The sequence below is a fragment of the Fusarium keratoplasticum genome, chromosome 12 (genome assembly GCF_025433545.1).
Source record: "Fusarium keratoplasticum isolate Fu6.1 chromosome 12, whole genome shotgun sequence".
NCBI lineage: Eukaryota > Fungi > Ascomycota > Sordariomycetes > Hypocreales > Nectriaceae > Fusarium > Fusarium keratoplasticum.
Window position 1 is genome coordinate 1,462,332 of NC_070540.1, and position 13,604 is coordinate 1,475,935.

The 13,604-nt window shown below is 52.5% G+C and overlaps 5 protein-coding genes across 5 annotated transcripts; 1 reads left to right on the forward strand and 4 right to left on the reverse strand.

Moving 5' to 3' along the window:
- Positions 1-345: 345 nt before the first annotated feature.
- NCS57_01409900 (uncharacterized protein) lies at positions 346-1,338 on the reverse strand (the record flags this gene model as incomplete). The annotated part of the gene is made up of 1 exon (XM_053063712.1): positions 346-1,338. Exon 1 carries the CDS (start codon positions 1,207-1,209, stop codon positions 346-348), a length of 864 nt encoding a protein of 287 aa, XP_052907045.1. The 5' UTR covers positions 1,210-1,338.
- A 748-nt stretch (positions 1,339-2,086) lies between these two features.
- NCS57_01410000 (Zn(2)-C6 fungal-type domain-containing protein) lies at positions 2,087-4,333 on the reverse strand (the record flags this gene model as incomplete). The annotated part of the gene is made up of 7 exons (XM_053063713.1): positions 2,087-2,297; positions 2,361-2,915; positions 2,965-3,126; positions 3,173-3,858; positions 3,914-3,989; positions 4,045-4,178; positions 4,259-4,333. 7 exons carry the CDS (start codon positions 4,331-4,333, stop codon positions 2,087-2,089), a joined length of 1,899 nt encoding a protein of 632 aa, XP_052907046.1.
- Positions 4,334-5,178: 845 nt separating this feature from the next.
- NCS57_01410100 (MFS domain-containing protein) lies at positions 5,179-7,002 on the reverse strand (the record flags this gene model as incomplete). The annotated part of the gene is made up of 5 exons (XM_053063714.1): positions 5,179-5,827; positions 5,876-6,580; positions 6,628-6,691; positions 6,753-6,768; positions 6,829-7,002. 5 exons carry the CDS (start codon positions 7,000-7,002, stop codon positions 5,179-5,181), a joined length of 1,608 nt encoding a protein of 535 aa, XP_052907047.1.
- An 822-nt stretch (positions 7,003-7,824) lies between these two features.
- NCS57_01410200 (Beta-galactosidase) lies at positions 7,825-11,074 on the forward strand (the record flags this gene model as incomplete). Its single annotated transcript, XM_053063715.1, has 3 exons — positions 7,825-8,425; positions 8,473-9,871; positions 9,925-11,074. The coding sequence occupies 3 exons, from the start codon at positions 7,825-7,827 to the stop codon at positions 11,072-11,074; spliced, it is 3,150 nt and encodes a 1,049-aa protein (XP_052907048.1).
- A 335-nt stretch (positions 11,075-11,409) lies between these two features.
- NCS57_01410300 (uncharacterized protein) lies at positions 11,410-12,557 on the reverse strand (the record flags this gene model as incomplete). Its single annotated transcript, XM_053063716.1, has 3 exons — positions 11,410-11,766; positions 11,816-12,149; positions 12,196-12,557. 3 exons carry the CDS (start codon positions 12,555-12,557, stop codon positions 11,410-11,412), a joined length of 1,053 nt encoding a protein of 350 aa, XP_052907049.1.
- Positions 12,558-13,604: the final 1,047 nt, after the last annotated feature.

Sequence of the window (13,604 nt, forward strand, 5' to 3'; positions counted from 1 at the left end):
AATGCGTCCGGATTTTGAGCTGGGTCAGGGGTCGCATGCATGAATTCGATAGAGCTGATGAGGTATTTACAGCCGAGGCTTGCCTGAGGCGTTGACACATGAAGCACGCCATGCTCGTTGCTAAGGCGGCTCTCAAACTCGGTCGTTTCTTTGATTGCCTTCTAGACTATTTCTTAGTAGATCACTGCGGCTGCGGCGGCTGTGGCAAAGATAAGGACCTTCTTCTTTTGAATCAGCCTCATTCATGACCTGCATTCCACACTAGACTATCGACACGCCGTTGCCAAGCCACCAGTTGCCGCGCCCTTTACCTCGTCAGGAGACTTTTTTCCCTCTTGGCCCAGGTCATTCTCTCCATCTGATGCTCCAATCTCCCTTGGCAAAGCTCGGCTCCACGACCTTTCCCGCCATAACAGCCTCACAGAGTCGTCTCTCTTCACCGACGAGGAACCCAAAGATGACGCCTCTTCGAGCCGCGCACTTTGTCATTTCCCTCTCCTTTGCCCTTTTCTGGCCTTCTTTTCGTTTCTCGGCCATGGCCTCTGTCTCTTGAATCCTCTCTGCGCGCCCTTTTTCGCCACCAACGCTCCCGTTTACCTCGGACACTGACTGTGGTGGTCGAATACGTGTTCCGCTACGGACTGCCAGACGTGCCAATGTGTGGCCGTCGATACTCTTGTCGCCCTCGAGATTTCCCAAAAGTCCCATGTCTTCTCCAGAAGATTCCGCCTCACAAGGTCTCGGTAGTCGAGGCGCTGGTGTATCTACCGTCACGACTTCGCTCTCGGGCTCAGACTCTTCCATCGACGATCGATGAGGCCCGAAGACATGGTCCTCGACGGCGCTGCAAGGGACCAAGATTCGATCATCGCCTTTGCTCTGTTTGTCCTTCCTCTTCGATCGAATTCCTCCCTGCCCTTTGATCTTTCCTCTCACTTCCGCTTGGTCACAGTCCTCCGCGGATAGAAACTGCACAAACGTCGTCTCGAGTTCACGATCTAGTTTCCCTGGCTTGTTCGTCCTGCACCGACTCGAACAGTACTTGACGGGTGTGTCGTTGGCCTTGGCCTTTGCCGTTGTCCGTCGGTTGCTAATCACCCTCCCACATGAGTGGCAGTATGGCGTCGCGTCGCCGCCGGGAAGTAAGTAGTAGGGTGCAGGCGTCGCTTGGGACTTGGAGGGCCGGCTCCAGCTGTCCATCCAGCTCATCCTTGATGATTGTAGATGCGGCCGGTGATGCAGTAGTGTTTGCGTAGAGAAGGGCCGTGAGACTCGACAGCGCTGTGATGGCAAGGTGCGACGCTTGAGTTGGACATTTCTTGGGAAGCGTCTGATGAACATGTCGAGGTTTAGAAGGGACAATCCATTGAAAAGGTTGTCTCACGTCGATAGTTAGGCTTCCAGAATCTGGATTCTAAGGTGATGATGTCATTGTCGTCATCGAGATACAGGAGGAATATCCGCTTCGAGGACTACCAAGGCTAGGCCACAGCCAACAATCCGCAGAGTTGGTAAATTGAAGGCTCAACTCTCCCTCAAAGCGACGTTTAGAGAGCCTCTAGAAATTTCTTTTAGGAGACAACTCTACCTTCCGAGCCCGCACTTATCTGTTGTGCCCCAGATCACGGTGTCACGGTACTTTATGCAAGCAGCGGCACTTGGCCCGCATCCAATTCATGACGATATTGAAAATTTCTCTTTTTAGCTTAATATCGGCGTTTCTAGAATAGCCCAAGAAGTTTCTCTGTGGTGCTGTTCAAGTATTTCTCGAATCATGGGCACGATCGCAGATTCTTCTAGGGTAGGCACGGAACGGTTGACTATAGTCTGTTGATGAGAAGCACACCCTTAACCAGCTGACCCCTTCAGTCGATTCGACAAGCGTCGCTTTCGATTTCAGATCTCATACACTCCAGTTATGAGAGGAATTATAAAGAATACAATAAGGCTAATTTACAAACCCCCTTTTCTCGCCATTGTCCAGACATGGAATGTGTGCTTTACAAGCCTAAACAGTCTCAACTCTCGCCAACCATGCCAATATTTACTCCTCATGGTGTTAGCGGGCTTATAGAAACATCAATGGTTAGCATGATTCCTTGATATACCCATCCGCTTTCTCGATCAACCCCAAACTTCGCTCAACGCTCGGAGAATCTGCTCCGAAAGAGATGCTGCGCCAGTGGTGGAACAGCTGTTGGAGATGGTCACCCACACGAGTGACACGATGGCTGATGAGATCCTTCAAAGCAGGCACTTGACAGGCTGCGAGGAGTATGAGCATTGCTCCCGACATACTAGCCTAGTCAGTATTCACTGTTCCAACATGGGGAGAAAGACTGTGATTAGAAGACACTTACGACAGTGAGCATATCCAAGTGTCAATCATGACCGTCTGTGAGAAGCCTCGTAGGTTGAGCGCATGCAGCAAGCAGGCATCCAAACACGCCTTAGAGTTGGCCAAAGCCTCTGGGATAGCAAGACCACTGTCATTCGCACCCACGTGGCTGTCACTTAGCATCCACATCAGATACGGCCGGTAAATGACTCCCCTGCATGTCAAGTAACGTTGTCGAAGGAACCCTCCAGCTTCAGTAGTCGTCTCTTCCGTGTCGATGCTGAAGTAAAAGGATGCCGGCAACACGTCGCGCCAATCGTCTAGCTGACGTTGTAGTTCAGCTACGATCCTTGGAAATCGAGATTGGTCGAATGCGGCGCCCGAATCTCGCGCGTACAATAGCTGATGTACTCGATTAAGCAGACGCCTCATGCTGATACAGGCAAGGAAGTAAAGCGATGATTCCTCTTCTTCCTTGTCTGAAGTGTGTGTGTGGTAGACACTGGGGAGCTGGACAGAAGATTCGACCCGAGCAATTCCAGAGGGTGGGCAAGCTGATAGCTCAGCCATGTAGTCGCTACGTACAGTGTTAGTCAAGGCCTTTATTCTTGTGGTTTTAGTAGTACCTTTCGAGGATGTAACAAGACCAGAATATTCTTCTGATCCGCTCCTCGTTCTCAGCGTCCGGCTTGTCTGAGGGATATGACAGGAGAAGCATGCATCTCGTCGCTGTGGCGCTCAGATACTCCCAAGCTTGAAGGGGCCGAACGAGCGAGGCAAAATAGATGCTGCGAAAGATTAGTATTGAGTAAAAGGATATGAACCTCAACTCACGCAGCAAAGAATAGGCATTGGGTCGTTTCCGAGTCAACCTGAAGATGGGCGACATGTATCTTCTTCAAAGCTAGTTGAAAGTAGACGTCGCCCATCTTACGCTTTCGAAGCCTTTTTTCTTTCTCTCCATCTTCAGAGTCAGTCGCAAACCGAAGGCCAGCGACGGACTGGCTTGCACATCCCAACGCTAGCGTCAGCAAGCAGAGACAGCAGTGGACGGTGTCCTCGGCTGGCACCCCATTCTCCATTGTCGATCTTATCGCTTGCAGCTGGCTCTGTGACATTGTGGGATACCAAAAGTTCACATTGTGCTCGAATGAGTCGAGTATTGAGTCGATAGCATCGGCATCAACATACGGATATATCGGGTTCGATGTGACCGCCAACGGAGTGCGAGACTGTTCAAGGTGGAATATTGACATCCCGTCGCTCCGTAACTGCGGAAAGACATCAAAGTGTGGCCATTGCAGGACAGACTCTGTCGTTGAAGTGTGCATCGAGTCCAATACGGCGTTCTCAAAGTTGTTGCCATTCTCACGATAGTCCTGGCTTGTAGGGGTATGAATGGCGAAGCTCCTCCGTCGCAGGCTCGCGTCTGGTGTTGAGCCACAGAAAGAATTGGTGCGACGATCCTGCGGCGAAGCTTGAGATTGGGGCTGACTGGTAACCTGAGGACTGATCGACGACTAGGAGCAACGTGGGTCAGAGGATGCACGCGCTGATAACGGAAGCTCGACTCACGATATTGGACTTGAGCTCGTGGAGGGATCTCTCCACTCGAAGAACGCTCTCCAGGATTACATCGGTCTTGCTTCTTCTGAGGTGCCATTATTACTACACAGCGACATGAACGGTGTCCATCCAATGCTTACGAGTTTGCCTCAGACCCATATGCGCACTCTTGATTCGCAGCGGCACACGTGGCACAAGGATGGCCTCCATCGCATCTATCAACCGAGTCAGAGATACGTTGATAACGGGAGTCTCGGATGGAGGGTTCAGGGACCTTGTTTTACGGGTCCGACACCCATCACACTGTGTCGCATCAGCTCAGATCAGCACACAGTCTAGAAACTCAAAACGTACCGCATGCGAAGTCCGAAGCCTCTTCCTTGCAGGCCAGTTGCCAGAGTCGTTCAATCCGTCGTCAACTTGCTCCATCGCGTCAAAATCCGCTCTCGCTCCGCCACGGGCCGACGAGAAAACGCGGGGGAACGAAGCGCATAATAACGGGAAAGGTCATGTGAAGGACGTGAGTGGATCGACAATGAGGAGAAGGCCGGGGATGCTCGGACCGGCGCCAATTGAGCGTCGAGATTGGAGCGGCAGTGAAAACGACCCCAGGCCCGTTACCCCAGTCTGCAGCAGACGAGGCGATTGGTTGTTCGGCTTCGTATTTCCTCAGAGCCGAGGGAGTTGACAAAGTTTGACGGTCATGCGACGGAGGGGAATTTCGTTTCTGTTTCTTGTGTCGTGAGAGGGCATTCGTGAGAGGTGCTAGACGAGCAGTGCTGGGTTGTCGCGATGGGCTGTGTTGGTGATGGCCCTCAGTGAGTGGTCTCATGTATGGGCCAGTCAGTCATTGTCCCCCGTGTTTCCGTCCACCTTTGGAGCCGCCTTCTACTCCGTAATTTTCTCAGTTTACGTGGTTCTTACGCGCCCGTGAATACACAGGGTAGGAGGGAGACGCTTGGTTGCTTGAGTCAAATAATGTCAATCGGAAAATGCTCCCTTCCGCCCAAGCCCTAATCTGAACCCCAACCAAGTCGCAGCTCGCATACGCTATTCACTTACAAATGGTAATGAGAATTAAACGAGACAACGGGGTCCCTGTGAACTCGATTGGGTTGAGATGTACTCTCACGTTGAAATAATTGCAAATTTGTTGCTTTTTAATCATGCTTCATACTTCATATTGACAGTCAACAACTAACTACCCATGCCAACCCTCCGCATTACTCTCAGCCCTACAAATTGCCGTCCAATCATCTCTGCCAAGCATTTATTTAAGCCTCAAGCTTGCCATCTCCAGTAAGGTTGAGCGTATTCATGACAGTTGTAGCATCCCTCTTCTCCAGACTCTTGTGGACAGGGTTCGGCGCCTCAAACACCTCAGACAGCTCCTCCAGAGTACGATCCTTGGTCTCAGGGAAGAAGAAGTAGATAAAGACCGCCTCAAAGAGATCCCAGAACACAAAGACCAGGTAGAAGTAGTACTTGATGTGCTGGAAGGCGGGACCGCTGCTGTACTGGATGACCGCCGAGGCCAGGGAGCTGGCAAAGTTGCCAATGGCTGTGCCCTTGGCGCGGATGTCGGTGGACAAGCACTCGGCAATGTAAGCAGACTGAAGGGGCGTCCAACCGAAGGAGAAGACGATGCCAAAGATGAAGATCATAGCGACGGTTCCGTTGGCAGCGTTCTTGTTGTCTGGTTCGTCGAGAGAGAGCTTGCTGGTGCCCGTGATGATGGCGAAGCAGCATGAGCAAAAGACGATCGAGTACAGCAGGAGAGGGCGTCGTCCGATGACATCTGTAAGTCGGGCTCCGAGAATAGCGCCAAAGAAGCAGAGAACAGGGTTGATACCGTTCAGAGCTAGCACCTTGTGTTGCTGGTGGATGCCGGCGTTCTTAAGCATGACGGGCATGTAGTACGAGCTGATACCAAGTCAGTGCACTGCCCATGAATGCCAGAAGAAAACTCACCTCAAGCTGTTTCCGCTGATCTGTCCAAAGATGGCCATTCCAAGAACACAGATGAGTCTGCGTCGCGCACTATGCGTGTTCCAGAGTCCACTGTAGTCCCACCACTTCTTGTCGGTCGCTTCGGCCGAAATCTGCGACATCATCTCCTTCATCTGAAGCTGAACCATGGGATGGTTCTCATCTCCCTCGCCGTGATAGGTGGCAAGCACCTTGATAGCCTCGTTGTGTTTATCCTGAGCCATGAGCCAGCGAGGGGACTCGGGCAGGAAAAAGACGCCAAGAACCACGATACCAGAGGTGATCATCTGGCACCAGATGGGAATGCGCCAGGCCGCGTTAGTGTCGATGTAGCTGCATCCGTAAACGACCCAACTGGCGATGATGCTACCAATGTACCAGGTACAGTTGTACAGACCCGTCAAGGTGCCTCGCCACTTGGGATGAGCCATCTCACTGACATAGCAGGGCGCAGAGACACAGCAAAAGCTGACGCCAAAGCCCAGGACGAAGCGTCCACCGAGAAACTGGCCACGGCCTGTCGAAGTCGCCTGCACGATTGTGCCGATAATGACGACGGCAGCTCCTGTAAACATGCCCCAACGTCTACCAAAGTAGTCGTTCACGGGACCTGTAAAGAAGACGGCGGCGACAGAGCCGATGTTGTACATGGCAAAGATGATGCCGGTGGTAGAGCCCTCCATAGACCTACGCGGCATTAGCCAGGCACTTCCACCTTTGATGGGCCCACTTACATTCCGAAGTAATTCTGATAGGACACCATTCCGTTCAGACCACCCATGAGCGATCCATCGTAGCCTATGGGAAACACGTTAGAATGCCAAATCCTGGCTTGAGGGGTTGCGGGTTGTCGCGTCGCAAATTGACATACCATTCTATTCAGGCAAAGTGTTAGCTACTCCATCTCTACCACTAATTCAGTCATTTCAACGTACCAGACAGCCGCAGAGATAGGCGCAACCAAGAACCAAGTAAAGCCGAAACATGCGAGCAGTCCACGGCGAAAGGTCCTGGTTCTCAACATCATGGGCAAGCTGAACAACCACGTCAACGTCGTGGATGTCATCCCCATGCTCCACCTTGGTCTTGTCAAGAGATTTAGAAGCCATTGTTTGCAAAAGGCATGCAGAGGAGTTGAAGAAGAGACTTGGTGACAGCGTCGCACTCGATCCTCGACTCTTTTTATATATGTTGAAGACTCTCCTGCCCCCCCAATTCCATGGAAGCGGAAACTTGGCCCCAGACGGCCTAGACTGCCCGCCCAACGTCGTCCCCGGATTTGCGCGTGCCCTGAAGGGTGTTCTGACTTTGTCTGGTTTAGTTCAGCAGGCCCGAATCGGCAACACCTGATCATTAGGCTATTATTCCCTGCAACCCTCCGAGGCAGGGGGGACCCTGGGCCGGCTCCGGTACCCCCGGGGCGAAACCTGGGGTAACGGGAGAGGGCCAAACTTTAAACGGCTGACGGCAGTGAGCAGTCGGATGGACTGAGGTTTCCCGTGATCTAGCTTTTGGGATGATCAAGCCACAATCGGCTCTTCAAGTCACGAGTGTGCCGTCCTCTCGTGGTAAAGGTGGTGGTGCTCCATCCGGCTCCGGTATCCCCGAGTGCCAAACCTGGGGTAGCACTCACCAACATGATTGGCTCGCGTATGTGTCGGAGTCGGTGAGGGGATGGAAAAGATCATCAAAGTCAAGCCATGTTGTCATGCGGGCCGGTGGAGTTTACTCCTCCTCCTCAGCCAGTCCCGGTCACCTGTTGATTTGTAGCATGTTACACGCATCATGAAGTGGGCAACGACGGATGCCTATCTTGAGGGGACACAGTGTCAGAGGGGCTGTGCTTTGCAACACAGGATAAAAGCTCAACGAGCCTCCTCGCTACCAATCCGCAACTTCAAGTCATTTACCAGACAAACGTTTGTTCAAACATGGGAGAGAGCGTCAGACTAGAGCCCAAGGGCATCCCCCTCCAAGAGGACGAGTCTCGTCCCGATTACTCCAACGAGGCCGTCTTCAGGAGAAATTGCCTCCCCACCCGATCATATCATATCCCCGACACCTCGTTGCTTCTCAATGGCACTTGGGACTTTCACCTGGCCTCCACACCGCTCGAGGCTCCGGAGCCGACCGCGACAAAGGGCCTCGCTTGGGGAGGGATCCAAGTGCCGGGCCATTGGCAGCTGCAAGGGCACGGCAAGCCTTGGTACACCAACGTCCAGTTCCCCATCCCCGTGTGCCCTCCCTATGTTCCTACTGAGAACCCCACTGGAAGTTATCGTCGAAAGTTCAATGTTCCTCCTGCTTGGGGCGCGGATTCTCAGCTGAGGCTTCGCTTTGAGGGCGTTGATAGCGCGTACCATGTGTGGGTCAATGGCGCGTTGGTTGGATACGCTCAAGGCTCAAGGAACCCATCAGAGTTTGACATTTCTTCATTTGTCGACCGACATGGAGAAAATGAGCTGTTTGTCAGGGTCTATCAGTGGTCTGACGCGACCTACATCGAAGATCAAGACCAATGGTGGCTATCAGGTGAGCACGACATCTCTCAACAATTGGCAGAAGCTGACAGTCCCAAGGTATCTTCAGAGACGTTCGTCTCATTTCTTTCCCTGCGTCTAGAATTGAGGACCTTTTCCTTCGAACAGACCTCGATGCTGCCTATGAGAATGCCACCCTCAGTGCAACTGTCGACGTGTTCACCGGAGGCCCTGGCACCATTGAGCTCACGCTTTCTGAGCTCGACAAGAACGGTGGTGCCGTGATTGGCAAGACCGAGGTCTCTGTGAACCATGAAACCAAGAAGGCCGAGCTCAACCTCAAGGTCGACAAGCCCAACAAATGGACAGCGGAGACGCCATACCTTTACCAGACTGAAATCACACTTAAGTCCGCCGACTCAAAGACTTCTCACAAGGTGCAACAACGCATCGGCTTCCGCAAGGTTGAGCTCATCGACGGTCTGATGACTGTCAACGGAAAGCCCATCCGCTTGAGGGGAGTCAACCGTCACGAACACCACCCACTACTCGGTCGCTCCGTTCCCCTCGAATTCGCTAAGAGGGACCTTTTGTTGATGAAGACGCACAATATCAACGCTCTTCGATGCGCTCATCAGCCTCACGACCCCCGAATCCTCGATCTATGCGATGAACTTGGTCTGTGGGTCATGGGAGAGGCTGACCTCGAGTGCCACGGCTTCTACGATGCTGTTGCTCGCCCTCTCGACATCCCTGAAGAGATGGATTACGGAGAGAGAAAGAAGCTTGCCTTCCCTCAAGCTGCACAATTCACTTCCAACAACCCCAAGTGGAAGGATGCCTACCTCGATCGTATCCAAGCCGTCATCAACCGCGACAAGAACCACACCAGTATCATCATTTGGAGTCTCGGTAACGAAGCTTTCTACGGAGATAACCATAAAGCCATGTTCGAATATGCCACAAAGGTTGATCCAGGTCGACTGGTCCACTACGAAGGAGACGAGCAGGCTGTCACAACACATATGTACAGTTACATGTATCCCAGCGTCGAGAAACTCATCCAGTCTTGCAAGGAGGAAGGCGTCAAGGACGGAAAGTTCGACAAACCCATCGTCCTATGCGAGTATGGTCACGCCATGGGCAACGGCCCAGGATGGCTCGAGGACTACGAACAGGCTTTCCGTGATTACCCACGTCTTCAAGGTGGTTTCATCTGGGAATGGGCCAACCACGGTCTATGGAAGGAAGAGGATGGCCAGGGCTTCTACGCCTATGGTGGTGACTTTGGCGATGAGCCCAATGACGGCACTTTTGTCATGGATGGCTTGGTCAGCAGCACTCACCAGCCAACTCCAGGTTTGACCGAATTCAAAAAGGTCATCCAACCTGTTGGGTTCTCTCTTGAGGGCAGCAACTTGATCATCGAGAACTGGCATGACTTTGCCGACCTAAGCCACCTTGGGGCGACTTTCCAGGTGGAAGCCCTGGGAGAGACGTAAGTTGTTCTCAATACGTCCTTTACTTGAAGCCCAACTAACCATGATGCAGATCTACCTTGCTTCAAGCAGGCTCTATAGAGCTCCCCTCTATCCCTGCCGGCGAGAAGGCATCCGTCCCCCTTCCTCTCGATTCCAAGCGATACGGCAGCCAGAACGAAGTCTACTTGACGGTAACCCTGACCCTCAAGCAGGCGACCTCCTGGGCCCCCGCTGGCCACCAAATCGCATGGTTCCAGCATCAACTCCAAGGCCCCAGCACCAAGACCCTCGCTGCAACCAACGCCCTTACCTCTCAGCTGTCTGTGTCTCAGGAAGGACCAACTGTTACCGTCGCCGGAACTGGCTTCAACTTCACATTCGATCGGGCTCGTGGTGCTCTCAAGACCTGGACAGCAAATGGACACACACTGCTAGAGGCAGACCCCACAACTGGCGTTGCCATTAGTCCCTCATTCTGGCGGCCCAAGACTGATAACGACGTCCCTATCTCCCTGCCATATTGGAAGCGATTCGGTGTCGACGCCCTTACATCACAGCTGCGCTCTTTCAAGGTGGATTCATCCGACTCAAAGAAGACCGTGATCAAGGCTCACACATTTATCTCCCCGCCGGTACTCGACTGGGGCTGGAACTGCGAGGTCGAGTACACAGTTCACGTCACGGGCGCCCTCGGCATTAACGTGGCCCGTCTTGCGCCTACTGGATCCTTCCCAGAGCATGTTCCTCGAATTGGCCTGAATGTCTACGGCAACAAGGGTCTGGAGCATGTCAACTGGTTTGGTCTTGGCCCTGGAGAGAGCTACCCTGATAAGAAGCTGTCCCAGCGCGTGGGCATCTGGGGCGTCGAGTCCGTTTCAGACCTACACACTCATTATGACGTTCCTCAGGAGAACGGAAACAGAATGGAAGCCAGATGGCTAACCCTCAGAGACGCCAAGTCTCCCAGTACTGGGTTGAAGGCGACTCGCCTGGGAACTGGAGAGCAATCACACTTCAGTTTCGTCGTGTCACGTCACAGAGACGATACCATCCAGAAGGCTAAACATCCTCATAACCTCTTTGAGGAGGATGCCACTCTTTTCAGATTGGATGCCAAGGTCGCTGGTGTTGGAACGGCAGCTTGTGGCCCTGGTGTGAGGGAGGATCTTTTGGTCAAGACTGAGGAAGTGAGCTTTAACTTTTTGATAGAACCACTCTAGACTGTAGATACCGGTATGAATTTATGAGCTATTCCACTTTCCTTCAATGAGATACACCATTATAAGACTGGCCAGTCTTGAACCAGCGCGAGCTTTCGCAACACCAACCTCGGGTTTAAACAAGGATGTCTTGTTCTCGGTCTAGACCATATCCATCTGATCCAACAGCGCATCTCTTGGTCAAATAGTTAATATGAATCACCAGTTTTTTGAAAGACACTAGACATCGCTTATGCTTCGCTGCTAAGTACAAGAAACTCAAGACCCATGAATTCCATGTACAACCATCACCACAAATGCTTTTAACCCTTTACTTCATTATTTTCATCCATCATTCAATCATCCTCAACCTCAACAATCTCAGTGAGCATCGAATCAATAAAGGCACGCTGCTCCTCCAAGAAGTGTCGCATAGCAGGAATGTCGTACTTCTTCTTGGCCAGGGCCAGCTTGCGCTCTTCCTTGGACTTGGCACGGAGTCGCTCCTCGAGGATCTCAAGGCGGTATTCAGTGTATTGGTGGTAGAGCTCGTCGAGGTTGCTGATACCGCGAACGCCAGTGAGGACACTCTCATCGCGGATGAAGGGGGACTTGGGTCGGAGGGAGGTGACCATGGTGATACGCTCACGACCGCCGAGGGCCTTGAGAGCCTGGTGCTCGATGTATCGGCCCTGGAGGATAACAGCAGTACCCTATCTTTCATGAGTAATAGTCTTGATCAAGCTTCAAGAGTGAACATACCGTGCTGGGTCCGCGAACCTTGATAACTTCACCGTTGGGCTTGCGCACAGCAGTCTCGCCACCAACCATGCCAGTGCAATCAGACATCATGACGACACAGACAAAAGGGAAGCTATCGTAGTGCCAAGCAACAGAGGACAGGTTGTCGTTGTCAGCACCGTCACGGAGCTTGTTCTCGCCAATGGAGATCTCGGCATTCTTGTCGTCGCTGACCGAGATGTTGATGTTGGCAATGTCAAAGTCGAAGGCGGGGACGACCTCGACACCGGCGACCTGAGAAATCTTGGCAAGGGTCTCGGGGGAGTGCCAAGCGTCGTAGGTGAAAGGGGCCAGCCTGGTCAAGTCAGTGGATGTACAGATACAGAGGATAGAGAACTTACTCGTGACCCATGCCTCGGACCATGTTGGCGTTGAAGGTGGAAGCGTACTGGCAATTTTCCAGAACAGTCTCACTGAAAATCTCGGCACGCATCTGCTTAATAGCCTCCTCGCTGAAGAGAGGGAAAGGCTCAGAGCAAGCGTTGGGAGAGATACCATGGCCCTCAAGCCCAATCTCCTTCATGCTGAGAATCTTGGAAGGAGGCTGGAAAGCCAGATGCTTCTCGGCGTCCCATGCCTCTTTCTTGGTGAGCTTTGCTCCATCAATCAGAGACTGAGGAAGATTCTTGGATGGCCGGGTAGCCCGCTTTGTGGCAGGGCCGACGACGTGGGGAGGGGGAGGGTGGGAGATAAGACCAGGCATTTTAGATTCGGAGAATTGGAGACTTGGGGAAGAAGCTTGGAGACTTGATCTGATAAGAGAAGCTCTGTAGTGTTTTGGGGATCAATTCCATCAAGGAGGGATAGGCAAGGAATATTTATGTCGTGGTAGACCAAGTCCCCAGACACTTCCCCACGTTTTCCGGGCATGAATAAACGTGGAGGTGGTCTCGGACCTCAATCAGTCGGCCAGCCATCCGATAACCACAGTCGGCATTCTAAAAGTCCTCTTGTCAGACTCTCGGAAGTCAAGTGTGTCACATGGTCATCGATGAGGCTCCCGACCCTTGTCAAATGTGGCTTGCTCCACGTTGTTAGCGCCCTTGTGGCAGAAGCCGAAGCGAACACTCGGGTCCCTCAGCCGAGCTCCGGATCCGGTGCTTGACAGCTTCAGCAAAACCGTGGGGAGTTTTCCTCTTGAGGTAATTAAAGTCTGGTGTGGTGATTCTATTGGATGTACTTGGGTGGCGATGTTGGGAGCACTGCCTCTTTCAAATCCTACGCTGTGAGCCAGCAGGGCAGGAGAAGGCAGCTGAGCCGGCAACTTCTCAATGTTGCTCGCTAATCCCTAGATCACGAACACCTGTAGTGAGTATATGAAGCAGAAATAAGTGAATAGTTACAATCAATCCACATGTCGCATTAGGAAAGTGGTGACTTATGAACTAACAGCAGTGGCCAGTGGTGATGGGGTGAGCCAGTCTGGCCGGCATAGCTTGGCATTGGGGCACAGTGGCAGTGAAGATCAAGATTCATAGCCATAGTCAGAGTCACAGTTCACAGTGACAGTCATAGTCAGCTCAAAGTGATAGCCAGAGCAAGAATGGACGAGTGCAAAGGCTGGCCTGAATCACTTTCATAAACGCCACATTTCGGCCCTGACAACGATCCCGATCAGCAATGCATCTCACTTGAAAATATTTCAACCTCATTTTTCACTGCTTCATAGATTCGGTCTCGCCGTCGCTAAGTCCCAGTCCTGCCTAGGCTTCCTTCACAGACCTCTCAGGATCCCCCACCGCCATGTCGA